Here is a 25,311-nt window from a genome sequence, read left to right on the forward strand (position 1 = left end):
GGAAAGCAGACTGAACATTATCATTTTCCATAAATAGTTATCCTGGGTTTAGCTGGGTTACCATTAATTTTCTTCCTAGCAGCAGGTACAGTGCTGTGGTTTGGATTTAGCAAAAGAATATGTTGTTAAGACACAGATGGCTCAGTTGTTTCCAAGCAGAGCTTACCCTGAGTTAAGAACTTTCCAATTTTCCATGCTCTGCCCGCAAGCAGGTGCATGAGAAGCCAGGAGGAAGCACAGCCAGGACCCAGTCTTGCCAAAGAGAAGTTCCATACCATAGGATGCCATGCTCAGTGTATAAACTGGGGGGAGTTGGCAGGAGGAGCCAGGCACTMTGTGGGATGGGCTGGGCATTGGTCAGTGGGTGGCAAGAGATTATATTGTGGGCATCTGTTCTGTCTGGGGTTTTATTTTTCAGTCTCCTTTTTATTACTAATAATATTATCATTAGTATTAGTATATTTCCCTTTTGTTTCCATTTTTAACCTGTTGTTATCTCAATCCACAAGTTTTTTGGAGGGGTGGGATTGGGCAGTGAGAAACCATGGTTTTTGGTTGCCAGCTGGGGTTGAAYCACAGTGGTGTAGCCTAAAGCYGAGCAGTCCTTGCACACAGTGTGTGACAGGTTTTACTCAAAGCAGCAGGAGAAGCAGCTCCCAGGGCTTGCACGCTCTCCCTCTTGCWTTAGCCAYRCTACTGGACATCAAAACACTTTTCACTAAGTGATCAAAATCTACAGTCTCAGGTCATTCCACCTTGCATGTCAGTGCTTTATGCAGCAACAGTTCTCAAGCCACATGCAGTCTGAGAAAAAAAAATGTTCAAACCAAAATACTGTGATTCAGTCAGTTAAAATATCTTTCAGTCTTTCACTCTGGCAATGGATAGATGTGCTCACTGGATTGTACTACACACCTGCAAGATACAGTTGAAAGTTATCCAGGCAAAATTATTTTATTATTTGACAGATTGCATAAGTTATCCCAAATTCAATCAATTTTGCTGAATCTCCATATTTTTCCTGAAGAAAAAGCCTCAGTGGGAAGAAAACAGCCAACGTTTATATTTGATTAAGAACTGATTAGCAATTAGGGGAAAAAAATATCCCAGCACAATCTCCCTTACTTCTTTGCAAGGGCTACGTTAATTTACCAGCACCAAGAGAAATTCTGTCTCAAATCAGAGAGTTTTGCCTTTGACTTTCACAGGAAAAAAATTTCATTCTCAATTTTCCTCAAATTTTTCAGCATGTTGAAATGTTGCTCATTAACTAAACTTGGAGTTCCTCAACATTTTGAGCATAATTTCTCTGATGTCTGTTGGTCTGCACTGGACCAAAACACCAGGTATATTTTCCAAATAAAAGATTTCTCAGTTAAAAGAAGCAGGAAAGATTTCTCAGTTAAAAGAAGCAGAAGGTGACATTAATTACCCAGCTCCCACCCTGCCTTCACCTCTCACTGCTCCCAGAACCTACATAAGAGTGAAGGCAAATCATTCACCTGGAGTTACATAGCAAGTGAGGGACTTTAATCATCTAGAAGCAGATTCCACCAGTAAAACCACAATATTATTTTTAATGTACTTTCTCATGTGTTAAAAATATCTTGGCCAGTTTTCTTCTGTTGGTCAGTGAAGTGTGGTAAGCTGCTCAATTTGACAAGAAAACTTCTGAGACACCTTTCCAGTGCGTCCAGACTAATTTGGCTGTTAGTGTTCCATGATAGAAATAAATCTTTAGGACACATTCTTATACCACTTTGCAAGCTTAATTGTTAGGATGTTATACTTTTCTCCCACTGTGACAGAGACAATGATTTCCTTACTAAAAACATAAAAGCAAAAAAAAAAAATATATATATATATATTATTAGAAACCTCTTTTAGCAAATTGAGAGCATTGATTTTTCATTACAATGCAGAGCATTGCATATAATTCACAGAACAATAACTCTATTCAAGCCCAGATATACATATGCAAATGTAAGTCATGAATGAGAATACAGGTTATTTTGAATTAAAATAGTTTATTAGAGTCTAGTTCCTTCCCATTTCACATGCTCCTAATTTGATTAATACCTTGGATTTTCAAATTTTATCTTAAACATTCTCTTTCTGTGGCCATTTAAAGGTCAGGACTTAATTTAGAAAGGTGGATACATGTTTAAAAAATTAATTAATGWGGGAAAGAATAGGAGGTGAGACTCATTAATCAGTTGTGTGAGCATCATTCATTTCCCCGGGTAAAGCAAACATCCTGAAGTCAGCTATTCATTCTTCATACAAAAACAATCAGAAAATGCTAGATTTGTCCAGAAAGTYATCCTGAAGGTTTCAACAACAATTGCATTTATCAATATGATATCAAAARTATTTGACATACATGACTGTTTTAAAAATCAAGTATGTGGAATCCCGCAGAAGGCTGAATACCTACAGCACTTCCATAGGAGCTCAACTGCCAGCAACAAGAAAAAATCTCTTCATTTATACTGGTGTGTGTGAAGAACTTTTGGATCTGATGAGACTAAATCAGATTGTGTTTCTGAGAGAATTTGCSATGCTATGAAGGCATCCACCTTATTCATCATTTTGTATAAAGAACAAAATTAACAAGATTTATGGTGTATCTGTTCAGGGTGAAGATAATGAGAGCATTCCTCTGAATTTTAGCAACAGCAGAAGTGGGAGTTATAATATCTAACATCAGRAAGATATAAGACTATAGACTGGAAGTTAGGTTTAGTTTTACCATAGACCTACCTTCAGCAAGACAGTAACTTGTTTAGCTGTTCCTTGACATCTCCATCTTCACAGGAAAACAGAGAAAATTACTGAATTCATGGGACTGTATCGGCATCAATAAAACAAGGACTTTTTCAGTCAAATGCCATTTAAAACATTCAGTAATATTTAATTTCATTTGTATCAATCCAGTTCGTTCATGTGCTACTTTACTAGTTTGTCAAATATTTATTCCAGTCTGCTTACAAATTGTCCAGGAAAACAAGATAGACCAGAGTTTCCTCCATATAATGAATGTAACAGGGCTTTGCATCAATTTTGTGACAAGTGAAACATTTGAAGTTTTCTAGCCCCTTAYTCAATATATACTCTGAAAATGCATATTAAATTATTCAGACTCAAAAAGAAACAATCACCTCGGAAAATTACGCATACAAAACATTACACACAGATGATTTAACATGTGCTAACAATTCTCCTTATWTTCCAATACTTTTGAAGGCCAAAAGGCTTTACCATATACAGACACAATRAAATCACTTTGGTATGCAGGTAGATCATGCTTAAATTGGATTYTCACAGCACAGACAAGGGTTACAGATATATTAATTGAGGACAATATTGATTATAGCTCTGGCATTGTTCAGAGAAACCTARCACTCTTCACTGTCAAAGAGGATCAAGTTGTCAAGCTCTACCCTTTAGAAGTAATCACTCTTGGGGCAGAAGTTTCTGGTATAACTCAGTTTTATGACCAAATGTTGCTTAATATACTGTTACGTATTGTAAAGAGAAGAGCCAGAACTCTTCTTATCAGAGTCTCCTGGTGCAACACCRTCTCTTCGTGCTGCAAAAGCGTGTTTTAGTGCTGCCTCAAGTACAACAAACACAGTGCCAAAACCTGACCATCAGCCAGGTCCTTTTCATTCGAGCTTGTTTTCAGGATATTCTTGTTTATCAATAACAAATTTGATTTAGTTCAAACTGCTGGGATTTCTGAAATATTCCTGAAATGTCTCTCTGGGTGAGTTGAGTTCAAACTGCAGTAGTAATCTGCGTCAGTCCCAGGTCGTTGGACTCCTCTCTCTCTTGAGGACAGTAAGATGACATTTCCACGACTAGTCATACAGGTTTGTTTGCCCCACCTGCTTCCCTCATGTAAGCTGGGTCTTGCACAGTATTTCTGACTCTGCTGGTGCTYTGCCTGTCCATCCTCATCTTGAAGGGGAAGCAGAAGTCCTTGAAGCATCTCTTGAAGTTTTCATCCAAAAACGCGTAGAGGATTGGATTGAGGCTGCTGTTGGTGTAGCCCAAAGCAATGCAGAAGTAGTAGCTGGAGATGGCAGCAGTACTGTGGGACACGTCCCCTAAGGCTTCAACCAGCACGAAAATGTGAATGGGAGTCCAGCAGATGATAAAAACYGCCACAACCACCAGAACCAACCTGGTGATGCGACGCAGGTTTCGATCTTTCTCTCGAGAGCCTGAGAGAAGCCGCACGCTTTTCAGGCGCAGGATCATCAGAGTGTAGCAAACAATTATAATGAGAACCGGAATAACGAACGCAAAGACAAAGACGCAGATTTTCATGAAGATGTCCCACCAGACGTAATCTCTGTCTGGAAACTGCAAAGAGCATTCAGTGCTAGCTGTGTCTAGGATTGAAAGAAGAAAGAAGAAAAGTGCTTTATTATTAGATTTTCTAAACAACATAATTATCATAGCATAAGCTAGGAAAAGTGATTATCATGTAGTGCAATATTAATAAATTGAGTTATCTTTAAATCACTCCAAGGAAGCTTTCAGTTACCATTGAAATTGCTTTTATGCAGCCGYCTCTAGAAATTACTGAGTTTTGGGCTTTTTAAAATGCAAAATATTGTATTAAATTTCTTTCCCATGGGAGGATCTAAAAAAGCAGAGCACAAAAACAGAATCTGCAAAGTTGTTTCCATTTGAATYGCACTGAGATTTAAAACCAGTTTGAGTACCATGTTCAGTGAAGTAGAAATCTCATCATTGTAATCMAACTACATATGTTTTGGTCTGTGGGAGGAGAAAGATTTTTGATAACATGAATGGCAGAAGCTGAAGGAGGTTTTGATAGTAGGAAAATTTTGCCTGTAGATGATAATTGTGTAATCATCTTTTCACATGTGCCTCTTATTGTACAAACAGAATGCGCATAAATGCTTACATTCAGAAAAACTCCTAACATCTTCTTTTCTGTTAAATAGAAGCAAATAAAATTCATGTGTGCATGGAATCAGATGGAAGCTACTTTTTTTGCAGATCACACCATTGAAAATGCAGCCTTTGCAGAGACTGCAGGATCTGGGCCACGGAGATCACCCACTCCCTTTCCCATTGCCCAAGCCAGGGTTCAGAGCCACAGGCTGCCACCTGAATGTATGTTATAGAAGGATTTCATCTGACAGAAGGTGCTAAGGAGTGAAATGTCCCAGGTATAATTTGCTGACCTCATTGGAGCATGTAAAACATATGGAAAAACAAGTAAAAAGATAAATGAAAAGGGAAGAGAAGGGATAAATTTACAACTACTATCAGCAGTTCAACTCTACTGAAGAGAGGGTAACACAAGGATTTTTCACTCYGAATCATAGCTTAGATTTTATCCTGTAAAGTTCTGCATTGTTCCATGGTCTTTTTATCATTTTTCCTACTGAATTTGTCATTCCTCTATAAATTATTAGGTATGGCCTTTCATTGATTCAGATCTAAAAGCAGAATGATTCAATATACTCCTGCACATCACTTTTTCATATCTGTCTCCGTCAGGACAAGCCAGAAAAAAAATCAGGCCATGTTTCCTTGCTGTAAAAATGCTTCACAAATCAAAAAGATATTGTAGAGAATTTGTTTTGAAAAACAATTAGGGGAAGAAGTTATCCTTGTGGTATCATACAGCATTTCCATAGTTAGATATCAGAAAGCTGTTAAGGGGCAATAGAGAATACTGAAATATTAGCATGGGAAATGTTTGCAGCTAAAAATGCTAAATATTTTGAGGTTTTATTTTAAATAATATATATGATTGTGAAAGCTGAAACTTGAAAAGACATATTTTTCAAGGCTGATGCAGGATACTTAGATGACAGCACAAGTATAACTTGACAGGTCTCAACACTCAGTGAAATTATCTAAATCCTTTGTGATGTAGGCTTTCATAAGCATACTTGCTATTACTTAATTTCATTCTAGAAATCATCTTCAAAGTTTTCATGTCAATTATTATTTTATTTTTGGTAGGTCATGGCTTTGCAGCAACATTAAAGTCAGGGTGCAGCTGTATTACCTAAACTAGTAAAGTTGCCTCCAGATGTGTGGGATAAAAATGAAGTATGATCATGGGTGGCTGCTCCGACCACATTCAGCAAATCATTGAAACCCACTCCCAGAGGAAATGGACTCTTCAGACCGAGTGACATAATTTCACATTTTTATCAAAATTGTTAGGTCATCCTGGTTATATTTTGCTATAATTTGTTGCTGGCAGCAATATTTTAAAAWTCCAAATTATGAAAACAAATTTAGTTATTCTCTTACATCTCATTGCAGTTTACTTTCTGTGGAAAATCTTATTCTAAATTCATTTGTATTCATATTCATATTACTTGATATATGCAATGCCATACCATAATACTTTATGGAATCCATTTACATTTTCCCACTTTACAACTAGGAAACAATCATTAGAAATTCTGGTCATAATGCACAATACTATAATAATTTTCTGGAACTTCAGAAGTGGAACAGAATAAAATCCAATTTTTTTTTTTTTTTTTACTACCTGAAAAGATGCAGAACTTTGTATAGTGTCATAAACTTCAGATTTCATACTATGGTTTTCCACTTTGAAYGCCAAATATTCCAAATATATTTATATATTTAAGAAAAAACACTGCATTCTATATGGTATTTTGGTATAAATAYATTTTATAATGTGTTTGATAAACTACCCTTTAAGATTAATCTTAATCTTCACATAGAAAATATATACATTAGATAAACAATATTGATTGTGTCATTTTCATACCTTTCATACCCTACTGGCAATATGAATAGTTCATTTTATACCTTTATTTTTTTTGGTAGCTGAACAATTCTTCAGCAAGGAAAGCTCCATTAAGGCCAGAGCAGGAAAATTTACACAGATGTAAAATTTATTCTGCAGGGAAAATGTATCCAAAAGGACACACCTGGGAATGACTCTGAACTGCGATAACAAAATGGATTAACTGAGCACGGTGAAGGAACTTAAAATAAAATTACTTTCCATTTCAGTTGTTTCTCAAATGTGAATCCAACAGAGGCCCTGAAGCATATAAACAACAACTGTTTTTGACCAACACAACATAAAGTTTCAGGCCTGAGCTCCAGCTGCTCCAAAGGGAGCATCCTCCCCTTTCCCCTTGAGCATTTTATCAGCACAACTCATGAACACACCAGACAAGGTAATTGACACTAAATGCCCAGGAGAGACCTTAGATCAGCCAAGCAGGGAGGAACAGCAGCAGCTGATGTGCAGTTGCCAGTATTTCCAGCACCATTTGGCCCAGCTGTGTTCCATATTACTGGTTTCTGTTTCATAAGTGAATAAAGAGCTGCCTGCTACACGGCGTGGAAAAGGCATTTAATCATTGCTGGCCTCAGAGAAGCCCTTGATCTGAATGTGCTGCTGACAGTGAATGACAGGAAAATTCTGTTAGCTGAGCACGCTTCCACAAAACACCTGGCTGAGCCAATGTCCCATGGCCTTAAAGATCTCATACGCAGCAAGAGATTCTTCCCAAATACGCCTGAAGTTAAAGTTTCCCCAGCTAGACATTGTTTTATAGAGCCTGTCAAAACTTTACTGGGAGAAGAGTTACAGCACTGCAGAGCAGGACACGTGATCCCCCAAAGCGCTGGCAGAAGAGTTTCCAGAGGACTTTTCTGTCAGCTACATAACAGAAGACCAATAGCAAGAACAAAATCTATATATCTTCAACCAAATCTATCAGACCTTACTGAGCAGCCATTACTAAAATGATTTCTCACATTGATCTATGTCAAACAGCTTAACATGCAGCATTTATTGTCTCTACCAGAAAAAAACTGTGTCTTTAGATAAACATTTGTCTTGGGAAGAGTGAAACCATTCCAAATAGAAAAGGTTGTTAGTGCAGGAAATGGCGAATAATTTTTCAAAAAGTTGTTTACATCTCAAACAAGACTCCTACCAAATAAATGACGTGTATATATTCAAGCCATCCATTAATGGGATGATCCCAACCCAAGGACATCATTAGAAGCCTCCAGCCTTTTGAGGACACTGAAGATGCCCCTGGACTGCACTCATGCCTGTGGGTATGAAGTAGGTGTGGGGATGGGGATGGGTATGGGTATGTGTGTGAAAATGCTTCTCCCCCTTCCTTCTCAAGGAAGATCTCAAAATCGGATTAACCCCACAGCAGGGTAATGACTCAGGAGCTATAGGGGTTAAATCCACAATCCTGCATGGAATATAAATTTCAAGCAAAGCCTACACAGGGTCTGCCTACAGTTTTCATTGACTTTGTGTTCTTGTAGCTGTTTCCCTGCCAGGGCCTGAATTTCCATTTCCTCTACCAATCTTTATTCTCTGCTTTTCCAGGTTTCCATTTACATTCACATCTTTTTTAAAACAACATCTTGAGATACTGTCATGTATGATTTATCTCAGTTTTCTCTCTTCAGTTACTGACTTTTCCTTTCTTCACCATGCCTTATAGTTCTGTGAAATGACTCATGATAATAAATTCCCAAGAATTCTAGTTTCTGATCTTGGGATTTTGTCAGAATTACTCTCACACCACGAACAAAAAGAACCTTAAGCCCGCATTTCAAATTTCAGCCTAAATTGACCCTAGATTTGTCCACTGTGATAAATCCTGATAATTTTCCCCTGCTGTCAGCTAGTAGTTTTTGATGGCCACATTCTAGCACAGACAGTGCTCCAAAGTGCATTTTGTTCTTTCATTTGGCCAAGGCATCTGAACTTAGATGATTTACACATTGTACTGTGATGTTCCACAACATACTTCAAAATGTCAAGAATTCAGATATGCTTTTGAAGAAGGAATACATAAGGTTTGATCAATATTTGAACCTGTGTTCTATTGTCAGCTGAGAAAAAAAAGACTGAATTTTGAATGCTCACACTCACCTTCCCTGACTTTGGTGCCTCCRAGAACAATTGCTGATATTCCGACGGATGAGGACAGCAGCCAGATACAGATGTTGATTATCTTTGCTTTGAGAGGAGTACGGAAGTCCAGAGCCTTCACAGGGTGACACACGGCRATGTATCGATCAACACTCATCATGGTCAGCGTGAAAATGCTGGTGAACATGTTGTAATAGTCAATAGAAATCACAATTTTGCACAGCACATCACCGAAGGGCCAGGAGTTCATCAGGTACTCGGTGCTTTGGAAGGGCATGGTTGTGGTAACGAGCGCGTCTGCCATGGCCAGGTTGAAGATGTAGATGTTGGTGGCTGTCTTCATCTTTGTGTACCTGCAGAACAAAAAAAGGAGGTTTCATTATTACAAAATACTATTATGCCCATTCAGATATGCAGCAGTTTATCAGTCAGGCTTTGACATAGTCAGGCTTTTTATGTCTTCTCTCTCATCCATGATAGAAATGTACACAAACGCAAGACCCTTGGGATAAAAATGAACACACTTTATTCAGTCTCTCAGCACTTACGTTAGCAGTTAAAGCTACTTACCACAGGAAAAACAAGTGTATAAATGCATTTAATTAAATCAGACAAATGCTGAATTCAATTCTATATTCTCAAGTCCTCTGCAAGAAAATATCATTGTTAAACTTGGAAGTGATCAAAATGCTTTTCGTTTCCTGTTCTTATAGCTGTCTGTCAGTGACTGTGAGGTTTCTGGGTTTGCTTTGTGGAAGAAAGAGTTATCCCATTCTCCATTAAGATTCCAGTTGCTGTGTCTGCTGGGCTAGGTTGCTTTCTATATGATAGTTTGCCTTCCTTGGACTCACTACAACACAGCTGATACAAGTTTYAGTCATTTCCCTTCCTTGTTAATTYCTTACCAATTTTTTCTCCTTTCTTATCATCAGCTTTTTCCAATCCTCTCTTTTATGACTGATGATGTAAAAGATGACTATTAAGTAAGATACCACAGTAGGCAAAAAAATTGTCATAGCAGCATTTTTTTCTGCATCCCTTATTTTCATCAAAAGTTAGCCCTTGTTTTGTCCAGCTGGTAGGAGTCTCAGCCTACACAGAAAAATAGGATCTGGTTTTTGAGATGACACCCTTTTTTGTTTGGCCCCAGTGAGACAGCCTGTGGCGGACTGCCTCTGTGTCTGTGATGGACACAAGGGATGACAAAGAGCCTGCTAACATGGGAATATACCTAACACTCCTTTCTGGAATGCTTCCCCTCAAATACTTGTGTTTATTAACTGCTTTTAATTTATCATTGGATTTAATAAGATTTTTTTTTCTCAAAACTGCTTCAACCTCGTATTTTGAGTGTGTGTCCAAACTAGAAGGTGCACACATAACACACACAGAAACACAGGTGGCTACATTTTGCTGTATGTCACTAATAATTTACAGCAGAAATATAAGATTCAAACAGTTCAGTCAATGAACACATAGGGAGATGTGTCTATTTGCCTTTAAAACTTTGATGTGTAGAATAAAAAAAATCTTAAAAAGAAATTGAACCATGCTGTCAAAATGTTCCCAATATGTAAATTTGCTATTAAATAAAATATGGGCAGAATTTTCACATTATGACCAATATGAAATGTTAAAAATAGCATTGGTTTTTCTAAAATACTCAAATTAAAGACTTATTGAGGAAATAAAGYCAAGTGGTAGTTTGAAGCAGAGGGAAAAATCTGCAAGGGAAGAGAGAGTAAGTCCTTCTCAGCCACATACCATCAGTCAGAGCTGAGTTTCTGCTCYCCACTAGATCAATCTCCTCAACACACCCTCCAGCAGAGGAGGCAGTCTGTCCTGTCCCTTAGGACACTGTTGAAACACAATGATGAGCTCTTATGGCAAGAAAAATCAAATATAAGATAAAGATAGACAAGTTTTCCTCCTGGTTAAAAAAAAAAAAAATTATCTCCAAGTGTATCACAATAATTCACTAAACACTCAAAATGTCTGCTAAAATGGACTAATTTCCATTAAATGACATAGAATAGTTGAAAGATGATTTTACTTCTATGGACATCACTGATGATATTTGGAATTCCTGTCTTGATCATATTGAAAAAAAAAAAAAAAAGACTACGGAAAGTTGGAATGGTTACATAAAAAGCACCAAAAAACAAGTGAAGGGACTGGAGAGAAATCTTTCTGTGACATCCTTAAAGATGTCAGCACATTTAGTCTGTCAAAAAGAACACCAAGAAATGATTTGATTACAGTGCCTGAAGGCCTTCACAGAGAGAAAATAGCAGGTACCAAAGACTTTTTTTTCAGAGTACGAAGAAAAGCATAAGAAGAAGCAAATACATAAAACTCTTAAGACAGACAAACTCAGCTTAGAAACAGCGACAGCTTTTTCCTAACAACCAAGGTGTTTATTACTGGGAAAAAGAAAGGGGTAATTTTTCCATCTGTTGATGACTTCAAATCGAGATCTGCTGCTTTGCTAAGGGTCTGCTTCAGTCAAATACAAGTTACTAGACTCAACACAGGAACATCAGATGAAATTACCTTTGATATGCAGAGGTGACACAATTATTCGTTCTTCTGAAACATTATTTCTGTAGATTTTTAAAAACTTCACCAAGGGTTTGGATAGGGAAAGTTTACTTTCAAAATACAGAAGAATGAGTGTGACCTTTTTTCCTTTCAGAAAATCATAAAACTGGGGAAAAATATCTGAGAAAGTTTTATTAGCTTTGAAAAGGCAAATATCTGAAGGTCTTTATATCTCACATTTCCCATTCCTTGCTCCCTTAATTTGATCTTTTATGTGTGTGCCATTACAACCACATATACCATGTTTTCCCAGTACCCCTTTCCCTTTTCTTCCTYCCTAGCCTTCCAAAGGAAGAATAGGAAAGAGCTGCTGCAGAGTTGGGCTAATTTTTTAAGCATCTTCAAAATCCAAAATTTCGAAGCTGCCATATAAAGCATGCTCTCTGTGTATGCAGTGCTTATGTTCTGCACATAAATTGAGCAAATCTGATTTTTTTGACTATGCAACACATGYGCATAAAAGAAAATYAGTTTTACCATTCCTTTTGMTCCAACAGGAAGGATGTCTTAGTAYTCRCAGGTAGGAAGAAATACAGAGTAATATATAAARAGCTTGATTATTTTTTGCCTGGAAACATTGGCCTCTGTATAAATGTGGTATTGGCCTTTAAAGTCATTAGGCAGTATAGATTAAATCATACATTCATTTGAAAGTTCATAAAATTCAGAAATGCCTTTGAGAATCTGGACTCAATCATCCAAACTCCTTTGAATGTTTTTAATTAAACACCTAAAAATTATTAAATGCCTACATGCTTCTGAAGATACGGACTTAATCAAAAGTCCAGATAAAGTAATGGAGTGACTGCTSTTGCTGTCAGACCCTTTGAAGTGCACCCTGAGAGAGACCACAACATGAGGGATTTGCCTGCTTTYCTACAACTCATTCTATTGCACTAAAATATAGATGGAAACATTTTGCCTGGTTTGGGGTTTTTTCCACCACATTCTCCATTCATTTGAACAAGGCTAAAATGGTGATTGTGTAAGGAACCTCATCTTCCTCTGCAAAACTAAAAATCTTGATTTAATACCCAAATTCATTTAAGTTAAAAATACTTCTAGCTGCTTTAATTAGTTTAGCAGGACAGATAAGGGAAACCTGGACMTAATTACAACACAGATGGCCCAGTGGCAATTAATGACAAACATTTTCTTAGTGTCTGAGATACGAGTTTCAAAGACTATTATAATTTTTATAAACCATGGCTGTATAAGCTGCTCTTGGGAAATCCCGTGTCTAGAAAATGGTTGGTTAAATACTGGGATTTATGAATGTCAGAATGGCAACTTTTCTAAAAATACAGAGGAATAGAAAATCCCTCTTTCAAACCAGGTGCTAGAATCTCATTTCAAGTGGCAGAAAAAACTCTGATCATTTAAGCTGGTGGATCTCAAGATTGCTTGTTAAGATATAAGCTGACATCAAGCCTCTGTAGATTAAACAGCTGGAAGATATATCAAAACTGCAGGAAAAATACTCAGAATGAAACACAACACCTTCATTAGGATGGGGTTTGTTGATGGGTATATGACGAAAATTTTAAGGAACAAGTTTCAAATTATGTCTACTTACATCTCAAAAGTAAAATTCTCRAAACTATTACAATTTAGGCATAGTTCACTTTCCAAAAACAGAAACCTCTTTGAGACTGACTTTAGACTGACCCATAGAAATTTTCACCCGTTTCTCAGTCGACTCATCATTACTGTTTTTTTCCCCTCTGAAGTAGAATACAATTTGCACCAGCTTTTCAGACAATAAGAAGAAACCACACCTCCAGCCTATGCTATCAATGAAATTGTGGTAACAGAGGAGGGAAGCATGTTACTWAGGATCTGGCATGCTTTCAGGAAAAAATCTGCTAGTTGAGCTCCCTAAAGTTGTTATCTCAAACAGAGGAAAGGAGTGTGATTTTAAAGTACACCATAACATTAGAAAAGCTGATAAAAGGTAAGAAAGAGTCTCTGGTCAAACTTTTTTCATGTAACTGTAATAGGATGAAGTGYTGAAGTGTTCYCTGCAGTGTGAAATGAGGGATRRGGRAGGGAGCAAAACTAACAAATATACTACAACTTTCTCTAGCTGCAGAGGGAAGGCACAAAAGCATAAAATACAATGAGGAATAGCAAACAGATTTTTCACAGATAGCTGGGTAAGTGAATGAAAATGAAAGCTAAAGCACATCTAAAGCAAATTGCAAAAACACCTATCAGCAGGATGCAGGCTCTGTTCCACTAGGTTCCTCTGAATGAGGTATATGGAGATCAAGCAGCTGAAAAGCTTAGTCAGGAAAGCTCTAAATCTCAGGGCTATATTCCAAGTACACTCAGTAAGAAACTGCATCAGAACAGGAAGGAAAAAAAAAAAATCAAGGAGGATCTATTCCAAATCCACACCATGTCAAAAGGATGGCTCAGCTATCCCTTGGATATTCATAATCCAATATAAAAGTCTTATGCCAATATGAAATGAAGTCTAAGGTCATTTAAAGAAAGTAAAAATGAATATGCTGAGGTTTTTGTGTTTGTATTGGGTTCTGTGACATTATCACGTTTTGAACAGCCAGAATTTAACAGTAGAGAGGACCTCATATAATACTTTATTTAAAGGAAAACGTTGTTGCAYATATTTAAAGGTTGCCTGTCTTAAATATCAAATCTTTTAGGACCTGACAAAAAATTGTTGTCTACAAAATTATATTCTTAAGTGGAATTTTCTTTACTAATAAGCATCCAAAGATACTTTTTTTAAAGCWGCTTAAAAAAGAAAAGCATGATCTTGTCTTTTTTTCTCCCCTCATGGGGGCATAATCTATGTGAATGTCAAAAGGTATAATTAAAATCCTTACAATCTTCCACTACCTCTACTACTCTGCACTAGCCTTAAAGTGAGACTGAAGAAGATCTTGCAGATTTAGATTGGAYGTGGAAGCTTTATTTCCTGACCTGGAGAACCAGGATGTGAATTAGTTCAAGTCTACATATATCCTGGTCAAAGGGAAGACAAATTCACACTACTTAACAAAAATGAGCTAATTTTTCTCCTTCTACGATAAAGGCTTTTAATATTTTTATGTGAGCTCAACAGCCTCTCTTGGAAGAAACCACAAAACCGTAGAGAAAAAAAACCTGAAATTTTTGCTTCCGTAACTTTGGTAGGAGAGCTCACAAGTCAAGGTGCTGTGATTCACTGTGGCTTAAAATGAATCAGAGAGAATGCAGAATTTCAGAAAATCCATACTTTATCTAAAACCATTATGTCTAATAGTAAAATTAAAGGGCCTGGACAATTAGCTTAGACTATGTACCTGATATTTTTTTTCCCTCTCTTGGTAAGTAGAGATGAACACTGACTTTGCCAAGCTACTTATTCTGTCTCTTGAAAAACTTCATGCTGTTGCAGATGTTTCCCAGGGACCAGTCACGCTGTGGGGAGTTCCCAGAATGTTCACAGACCACCCTAATCCTTCTCACTTGTCACAAGTACATTGCTCTACTGAATATTGAATCTCTGTCTCTTATAGCATCCATCTTTCCCATTGTTCTTTTCTCTTGGAAGAAATTTCTTTTTTTTTTTTTTTTTTTTTTTTTTTTTTTTTTTTTGAATAAAGGACATGAGTTCCCTTAAAAAAGTGTTTCCCATGGGTTTATGGGAGAGGGGATTGAATAGGACAGAGATTGACTGGCAAAGAGAACAAATCTCATTGCTCAAGGAAACAGACATGAAAGCTCCAGGGAAAGATTTCTCGGGGTCTTACTTTCCTTGTTATTCCTTGAAGAGGTTCTGATCTCTGTAGGTAACTGCATTTGCAGAAGTTGGTTGGAAGCAGACAAATGTTATGGAATGTTTGCTTCCCCTGGATGCTTCTGCAGGACAGAAACAAGGAAAAAGCTCAGAAACCACTCCCTTCCACAGCTTCTCATCTGTCACTGCTCAAGGAGGCTTTGGCCAGTTGCCCAACAGTAGCCACAGCAGACTACCAACAATGCAGTGGTTTGTGTATTTAGCAAATATAAAATCYTCTGTGTTCCATGTGAAGCACAGCTAAGTTTGGGAATCTAGATATTCACTCTTGATGCATTGCTGAATTTTGGAGGAGAGATGAGCAGCTGCGTGTTACAAGATTGATATAAGATTGATGCAAGAAACTGAGAAAACAGGAAGGTTCTGCTCACTTTCTTRCCATCTATTTGCAGAAATTTGTATGCTGAAGAAAATTGTGTTCTCATACTCATGCAGGGAACACAGAGATTTTATAGACAATACTGAAAATAGCAAACTGCCTAAAATTAATTTTCACTTCCATGGGGATTAGAAGGTGAGTCTAATAAGCTGAACACTCTGGCTTTGGGAGAAATAAATATTTCAAAGATAATTCACAGCCTTGCATGCCAATTTCCCAATAGAACCATGTCAATTTAAAGCAAACTATCGAGTAATCTTTTGATGTTATCAAAATCTGGTATTAATTTAAACCAATATCTTAAATCAATTTCATTTTTGTGTACTTCTTTTTAAAAAGTGCTGTGCACCTTTACATATTCTTAATTTACACATTTTTTTTTTACATTTTGTGGAATGCCAGACATCCCTSTTCCAATATCTTCATTGTACCAGTRCACACTCCTTCCCCACAGCTAATCCAGTTTGTTCATTCATGCCTGCCTGTAGACAAAATCATATTCCTACTGCCTTTTCCTCACATCTCTCTAAATTCATAAAAGAAAATAACAATAAACAAAGTACAAAGTCTTCCTTAAGGAGAAGAGCACATATTCCACASTTTGCAAGAATTATCAAATATTTAGAGGTGGGAGGACCAAAATGGAGACATGGAGTATACTTCCTGGAAGTAAACTTTATCAAAGTTTTTCTGGATGTAACTGGAACCAAAACTCTCCTTGGGGACCCATTTGCTGCAGAGAATTTAACTTAAGGGACAAATTAATCACACTTTGAACAGACAGTGAGAGTGAGCAAGACAGGATTATCTTCCCTTATCCCAGGCAATCCAAATCACCCAGCTATGAACTTCCTTTCGCAACACTGTTTCACCAAATTCAAAATCCTCTCTCAGAAAAAAAAAACTAAATGAAGGATCATCACTCTTCCTTATTTCATCCTCCTCACCAGAAGGGCTTAGCCAGTCTGCCCTCCCCAACATCATCTTGGAACTGTGCACACTCCCCACACTTCATCCAGGATCATGAGCTTCCTGTGACTTTCCCATCTGACAATAGGCAAGTTAACTCAAGCTTTCTGCTTTGGCAGCAGCCAGACTGGAAAGTTCTTGTAAGTTTTCACTTTCTGCAAGTTCAAAAATGTTCTCTGTAATTCATCTTGCTTCCAGACACTGATTCCAGTTATGCCTTTCTCTGAACTAAATGATTACCTGGCTGTTAGCCCAGCGGAAATGTCTGGATGGATACCAAATTACTTTTCAGAAGCCAAACACATTACTCACTATAAGCTACAGCCTCTCTTTAATACTGTCTGTAGTAAATATTCCTTTCAAGCCTTTCCTCTGCTCTCCCTGCCTATTTTCAGTATCAGTTCTTCTTATCACAGCATGACCATGAGTTGGGTTTCTTGTCAGTTATAAATCCCAGGTCTCACTTAGTCACTTTCTAGCAGGATTTAAAAGTATTAGAAGTATTAACATTTTGTGTAAATGATCTGTACTTGCCAAATTATACTCTTTTACAAGGCTGTCCTCTTTCGTGCTTCCAGTTGCCTYGCTCCTTGTGCCATCTGTAAAACCTTTTGCTAATGATCAGTCTTCAAAGTTGTGATGGAAATTATGTCAGGTTTGAACTAATGCTGCAAAACTTGTCAAAATTACCTCMATTCAGCAAGGTAAGGCTAAACGCTCCTTGAAATCTGTGATGAATTGTTATCAATCCATTTGATGCCTCTCTACTGGTAATAGTAAGGTGYCAGATTTTTGATTAGCAAGAAAAAGGTTAAAAGTCATAAAGTTCACAAAATATAGCACAGTTCAGCCTTTGCCTTTAGCAGCCAAACCCTTGATTTCATAAAAGAATGAAATCATACAAACTGCCAGCAATAGAGAACAGGTAATTCAGTTAGGTCAACTCTTCTGGAGTCTAATTTTTCATTTCAGAACAATATTCTTTCCAAATATAATTTAATAAAATTAGAACAATGACTGAAAGCAAATTAACAAGTAATTTTTGGTGTTATCAAAATCTACTATTAATTTAAACCGATGTACTGAATAGTATTCATTATTGCATACTTTAAAAAAAATACTTTCATTCTTATTTGGAATGAATGATGAAATTATAAAAACAATCTGGAAAGGAGTTCACTTTGTGTGTATTTCTTAATACACTCTTCCTGTTATGTAAGATGCCATTCAGTTCAATGAATATAAGAGCACAAATGTATTAGTGATTAATTTTTTCTGCAACATTAGAYTAAGCAGAGGATTATAAGGTTTCTCTTTTCCCTTAGGAATCAAACTACATATCTGTGACAGAATCTCTTCTTAAAAATTTTTGAATGTTGAAAATTATTCAGTTCACTGGAAGCTTGAAAGATTATTTTAAAATGAATAAGGATTGGGTGTTTAGGATCCCATTGATATCAGTCGGTCTCAGTAAATTACTTCAGGAACAATGAAGGTAAAATAAAAACACAGAAAAAKTGCATCTGGAGTGGGTAAGAGACAGCATATCCCAAAGTTTTACAAGACTATGTTTATGGTTTTGATAAGTGCAAATCCATAGTTAAAACTGTAGCTTTAGTCAGGAGAATTATTCTTTCCTCCATCTGTCACAATAAAGTACCATTTTGTTTAAAGCTAGCACTAAATTTTAGAGGGAAAAAAAAGGTCATGAAGGAAGGGGAATGGTCAAAAAAACCTTTTTGCTTCCAAGGACAAGTTTGGGGTTTTTTTTAAATCACCTTCAGCCAATTATTTTGCCTTCAGAAATATCTTCTAGCACCTCAGAGGAAAAGCTAATCTCAAAAGAAAATGTTTGAGTTGAAGTAAGTTCTGGTCATGCCAAGAACCACCCATCWGCGGGACTTTCCTCAGGTGAGCTCAGATGACTTTACCTGGTGTCTGYAAACCCATTTCATGGTTCCCTTCCTCCTCCACAGGGGAGGACTGTGCTTCCCACACGGTGCCTGTATTTCCCACCSGTGCAAGAGGCAACGTGGTGCCCTCTTTCTCTGTCCCTCTCTCCCCAGGACAAGCAGCAGCCCCAGGAGAATGTGCCGTGCCACGTGCCATGGCTGAGGCACTGTCCTCCYACCAGCTGTGTGGGAGCTGGTGGCAGTGATGAGCCCTGGGGATGGCACAGGAGCTGCAGAGCTCATCCAAACACGGGGACAGCTCCTACAAACCCCCCACACTGCCAAGGGCAGGAACAGAGCGCCAGCCCACTCTGCATACTCCACACAGAGCTTTTTCTGCATGTTAAAAAGGACCATTTTGTGTGTGTCTGAGCAGCCCAGGGTGTTTACCATAGGCCTGGTCTTGCTCTGTTACAAGCTTTAGTGATTAGACYTTGGCTGTGAAATCTAAGTGTTGCTGTGTGTTTAAAGACAGTGAATGTCAGCATCTCCATTTTACAAATGAGGAAAACATGAAGCGACCTTGTCAGGACAGGAAAAGGTGTTGAAGGCTGATAGCAAAACCACAAGAAGGATCCAGGTCTCCTGATAAATGGTTTAAGAGGTCATTCTGTCAACATTGAGCTAATATAGTGTTCCCAATCAGGCTTCAACACAAATCTCTCCTCACTGGAGGAGCCATATCAAACTCAGCCACTTTTCTTTCAGGAGCTTTTAACAAGTGATCAAAGTGACATTCTCCCGTTATTTTCCCTCTAAGAAACTCTGAGAGAGTTTTCCCTCTCAGCAGAAACTCAGCACCCCACCAGAACTGTAAGAGATTTAGTTCACCCAGCACTTGAGGCACAAGATGCTGCAATGCTGACTCGCTGGACTCCATCAGTTTCTTTAGCAGCCCTTGTGCAGAAGTAGCAAAACCAGTCCTATTAAAGTAAGGAATTGGCCAAGGCCTGCCTACGCCGTGGGCTGTGGCTCAATTTGAGCCTGAGGCATCTCAACACTCTGGAGTCTCCTGAGTCTTCCACAGCATTGTAACTTCAACATTTTGATTCCTTCACAACACAAAGGGTCTTTTTTTGTCACCCAGAAGGTGACTCAGTGTCAGGCCGTTGGACTAGATGATCATTGTAGGACTAGATGATCATTGTAATACTTCTAACTGAACCATTCTAATATTAGACGATGTTTAAATGAGCAAAGAGAGAAGGACTCATGCCTGCTTTGCCTGCCTGTCCAAAAGGGGTTAGGAGGATGAGGACAGATCTGGAATGCAGAGTTGAGAAAAGGCAGCAAAGGGCCTCAGACAAAGCCTGTGCTCAGCTGGAGGGTAAAGAAGAGCCACAGTATGTCCCCATCCCACTTAAAGGCTGCGGCAGCTGGAAGAGAGATATTGTGGGATGGCTGAGGACAGGATCTGCCTCTCCCACCTGTCACAAACTTCCCCTAGACCTTGGTTTTCCTCACTGCAGATTACATCCTTCATGGGTCATTAAAATCCATCCTGAGACACAACCATGGAAAGAATGYATGTGAGGAAAAAATGGAGAGAGATGAGAGGTTAGTACAAAAATGAAGAAAATAAACCTCTTGTATGAACATTTGAAGTATCTCAAAATCCTCAGAAATGTTTGAAACTGTTCGCTTGTGCATACCTGTACTTGATTCTAACAGTGGTTAAAATATTTGCCACAGAGAAAACCTAGAAGAGAAGGATACTGAAAAAAGAAAAAAAAAGAAAAAGAAAAATACCAACAGGTGTTCTGTCATATTTATTTATTTTTTATAATGTAATTGAGAGATGGACCAAGAGAAAATTCAAGCAAAGGCTAATGTAGGGACTAGTAGGAAAGTGACTTTAGTTATCTAAAGTCTCACAAAAACAGTCTTAGGAGGGTAACAGAAGGAGAGAAAAAAGCAAATACACATGCACCAGTATAATCCATACCTGCTAACTTCTAGGGCTAAATTTGGATTTATTTCCACTGACCAGGCCAGTTAATCAACTATATTTGTTATTGACTGATGGCTTAGAAAATCTCTGCCTTTGCAGCTGCATGACTTTCAAGTATGGAGTCTCTTTTCTTGCAGGAGAAATACAAAAGAAAATTAAATCTCTACCCTGAATGAAGGGCAAATGAGTATGCAGGGGTATAAAAATTCAGARCAGCACAAAACTGGAGCCAACCACTTTTTACTAAAATGACCACAGGTATCTTYCTTCATTGCACTGAGCATTAAAGGRAATTTTATTTTTCTTATTCAACAGTATTTACCTGATTRTAACTCATCTTTTTGAAGTTCCTTGTCAACAACTTCAGTGCTTCTCATAACTTCCTCCTTTAACAAGTCTGGCAGTTGCTGTATCATCCTGCAATTGCCTGACCCTTATCAGGTGTGCTTTACTAACATGAATCCCTTCCACTACCTCCATTTTTCCCATGTATAAGCTGATTTCATTGGAGCAATGAATACTCCACAGTTTTGGAGGGGTTTATTTTCCAGAAATTGTATGAGAATTCAAATGGGCTCTGGAGAAAGAGTCCAAAAAGTTGCATTATTTCAGTCCCCTGGACTGCTCATTATCACCCTGTTGAGCTGCACTGCCTACAGATTGCAAATGAAMAGGACAAAAAGAGAGAGGAAGCTAAAATATGCACCAATACACAAGCAGAAGTGCAAGCACACRTGTCAGTGCATTTCACTGAGTGGTTTAGTTTGAAACACTCACTAACACAGGCACAGAGCTTTCTCCTCTTTCCTGAAAAACAATGGAAAAGATATTTCAGTGCCTTCTCTGCTTTCTTCAGTCTAACACAAACAACTCGAGTTAAACACTGCTAAACAGAGGGGAAAAAAAGCATCCCTTGCTTTACATTAAGCCTTTCCTCCCATCTTTATCATTCCCTGGCTTTCCCTCCTTGTTAAACAAACCATTAGGTACCAAGGCAGCGATGCATCAGTGTCCACATGACTGGACACATAAGCTGTCCTTCGGGCCCTCCTCACAGGTGAAATAAAAAGCTGCCTCRTAAAAGTTTCTCTCTCTCACCGGAGCTTTTTCCCTCGGATGGCAGCAGCGTCTCATCCCTAGAGGGCAGCCGAAGAACGCAGCTCAAGGCACAGAGCGCTTCCCCCTCAGGCTGAAGGATTTATCACATTTAACCAGTTCCTTCTGTCTCTAACACGAGTCAGACGAACCACTGTGATTGACAAGCTTTGGGTCATTTCAGCTGCTTTTTTCCAGTTCCTCATGGCAGAGGTTCCATGAGCCACCCACAGCCCCACCCTGCCACACTGAGGGACGGTCTGTGGCACCTCCACCGAGCAGAACCCCAAACCCCTTACCTTATGATGACAAACATCACCAGGGAGTTTCCCACCAAGCCAACAACGAAGACCGCGGAGTAGACAGCGGTGATGATGATGGGGATGGCGGGGGAGATGCTGGTGTGGTTGTGCTGGCTGTCCCCAAAGGCCCCGGTGGCGTTGCTGTCATAGTCTGCCCAGCCCGCGGTCCAGCTGCTGCTGGTGCTGGGGGGGCGGCAGGGCCGTGGGGAACACGTGGAGTCCGGCTCCTCACGGAAAATCTGTACGGGGACATCCATAGGGGGACGATCCCCACGGGCAGGAGGGGTACCTGGAGGAGAGGAGGCAGGAATGCTGGAAAGAGACAGAAAGGAACASAAGTATTCTCACAGGGCACACTCAGACCTCCGGAACTTGTATGTGTTAAGGGGAGCTCAGCTGTGGTGGGAATTGAAATTTGCCAAGCGGAGATTTAAGCAAACCACGTTCATGTTAAACAATTGCAAGTTTTACATCCTGCTTTATGTAACGCTGCTGSTCCAAGTGCACAAGGAAAGTTTTCCTCCACTTTCAAAGGTTGCATTGTGAAGCAAAGCAGACGGGAACAGCTCAGATCCACCCCCACACTTTAACCCTGTCTTTCCCATCTTCCACATTTTAAGTCAAACTGTATCCTAACAGGGGCTCCTCATTTCCTAAGCCCTGCTATGAAGGGGAAGGAGACAGAGAAACCCACCACCTCTCTGCACACCTGCTTGAACATCCTGCCCCGAGTTATTTTTGCCTGATCCCACATCTACTTTCAAAGAAAATACACATTAAWAAMAAAAAAAAAAAAAAATACCTCTTTCAGTGCAGGAAAAGAAGCGGAGTCCTCAAACAGGTGCTCTTTGCAGGAAAAGAAAAGAATCGAGCAGCTGTGCTTGGCTCCTGGCAGTGCCACTGACCACCCAGGACTTTTGGATGCGAGGCACCCGCTCCCTCGGAGCAGAGCCGGCTCCGGGCATGAGCTGCACCGTGGAGCAGCGGCTGCTGCTGCTGTTCCAGCTCCCACCGCTTCGCCTTCCTCTCTCAGGCTCCCTCTGCCTCCCTCTCGCTCTGCCAGGGCTCCAGCAGCACTCTGCACTGATGCACACGTTCTCCACTGTCTCTGTCCCTGCAGCTCACAAGCTCACATGACTTCCTTCTAAACCCTGAGATGCAGATAAATTGAAAGAAAAGCAGGAAATAAGTTCTGCTCCGAATGAMTGCTTATTTTAGTACACTTTTCCAAGTTTTCTTTTGTCAATTTCTCTGCACACCCAGGCCTCAAGCAATGATCCTCTCTGCCTTATCTCGCAGGATTTCAGACCAGTAGTCACAGAATAAAGGAGGAATTTTAAATTTAGGTGCCTTACCTAGTCGATATTTCCTGCCTCAGTTTCACGATTGTGTGTCCTAAACATTTCTCAGTGGGTAGCTGTGCCCGTGTTCCTTTGCATCTGCAATTTCAAAGAAAGTCAGAAGCAGGCTACCAAAGAAGAGGGGWACCCTGATTACCATACAGTTTTTTCAAGCTGTCCCACACCATATGAGAAGCCAAGAATTCTATGTAGCACTCTCAGGGTTCCATTCTCCCAGCTGCAGCCAGAAATGGGGAGATGGTATGTGCAGAAATTACATCCCTCAGAGCTTATCTCTAATATACTCCTCAAGCAGGAGTTGGTTAGGCACAAATATGTGTGTTCAAGTATCCCTTAATTTGCACACAGACCTTGAATTACCCGCCAGGAGTCTCTCTAAATGACAAATTGGAAGAGAAGAGGAGAGACCCTGAGTTATTCCTATTCCTTTGGAAGAGGTTGGGAGCAGCCAGACTAGCTGCATCTCAAAGTGTGCAGCAGGAAAACCAGTCTCTAGAGAGAGACAGAGCCTGTGAGTTTCCTTCAAGCTTTTCTATATTGAAACTTYACCTCATGCTCCTCTTGTTGAGTGTCTGTGATCAGACTGGGTTCTCTATTCTAAAACAATTTTTTGTCTAAACCTATAATCAAGAGAATAAATTATGTCAGCTCTGAGTAAGAAGTCTTGTAGGAGACTTAACAAGTATAGAACCCCTCTCTTAGAGGAATAGTCTCATTCCAATGTGATCTTGGCTGTATCTGTGGTCACTGTTTTCTCCAGAACTTCAGTAACTCCTCACCACCACGTCTATAGAGCTGTCTAAAAGTTTCACATTCAATGACGATGGATAATAATGCAAAACAACAAACATGTGACAAAAATATCCCTGAGCCAAGGACACAGACCTGAGCAGTAATCATTTTTTTTGAAGATGAAGTGAAACCCTAACATAAAATGTAATCCAATTCTGTTTTTTTCCTCTGCAATCTGTGGTCTCCTGCCCATGTGCTGAAGGGAACTACTGTTGCTGTAGCTTCTCATACATAAATTTAATGGTCATTTTCAGCTTTTTGTTAGCACCTTGCCCAGACTTTTCCATATTCTGGAATTAAAATATACATGAGAGATTTAAGATAGCAACACTTTAGCACTCATTGATAATTCAGCTCTTATGARCCATCATTTTGTGACTCTGCAAATTGCTACAGGGGGATCAGAAACTTCTATAAAGGGAAGAAAAGCCTGTAATTGCTCTGAGTAAATCCACAGCACAGATGATGCAAGTAAGATAAGTAGCAGACTCACAGCTTTTTTAGGCACCAATGTTTGGACAGTAAACTGCTCATTCTCTAAATAAATTCTGTGCTGAAACTCTCCCCTGATCTCAAAGACAGCACAAAGAAAGATGTGCTCACAGTTATAGTCATTGACCCTGCAGGGATTTTGCATTGTAACTACATGAGATGGAACGAGGTGGAGTTTGACCACAACTCTACAAATTACAGGTTGAGCCAGAGGTGATGTTTAAGTCACCTGATGCTTTTTGTCTCTGTGTGTTCCACGTTGGAGGCCCAGCTTTGGCTCTTGGTTGCTGTAGGACTTTGCGATAAAATAGAAAGTACTTGGCTTAGGGAAAAGCGTTGTCTTCTGAAAGTCAAACCAAAATCATATGAACTGTTAAAAAATAATGTTTTCATTTCTTGTGTTTGCTTTCTTAATGAAAACCTGAATATCTGGATTATCAGCTGTAACTGGTCTCCCTGCAGGCATCAGAAACAATTGCCATGATATCCAAAGAAAAACTGAGGGAAGGGGGAAACCACTGCCCATCACCATTTTCCCCTCCTTCACTGCTCAGTGCTTCTGTGCCCTTCCCTATGGAAAACAGCAGGAGTTTCCTAAAGCCACAAGAGCAGAGAAAGTCAGGGATTGCTGGTGACCTAACCCAGACTGCCACACA

The 25,311-nt window shown here is 39.1% G+C and overlaps 1 protein-coding gene across 1 annotated transcript; it reads right to left on the reverse strand.

Moving 5' to 3' along the window:
- Positions 1-2,925: 2,925 nt before the first annotated feature.
- Positions 2,926-22,304, reverse strand: OPRK1 (opioid receptor kappa 1). Its single transcript, XM_057368318.1, has 3 exons — positions 22,008-22,304; positions 8,954-9,306; positions 2,926-4,400 (listed from the first exon to the last, which is right to left on the reverse strand). The coding sequence occupies exons 1-3, from the start codon at positions 22,265-22,267 to the stop codon at positions 3,868-3,870; spliced, it is 1,146 nt and encodes a 381-aa protein (XP_057224301.1). The 5' UTR covers positions 22,268-22,304; the 3' UTR covers positions 2,926-3,867.
- Positions 22,305-25,311: the final 3,007 nt, after the last annotated feature.

This window comes from Malurus melanocephalus, unplaced genomic scaffold (assembly GCF_030028575.1).
Source record: "Malurus melanocephalus ecotype Western Australia unplaced genomic scaffold, MMel_1.1 scaffold_90, whole genome shotgun sequence".
Lineage (NCBI taxonomy): Eukaryota > Metazoa > Chordata > Aves > Passeriformes > Maluridae > Malurus > Malurus melanocephalus.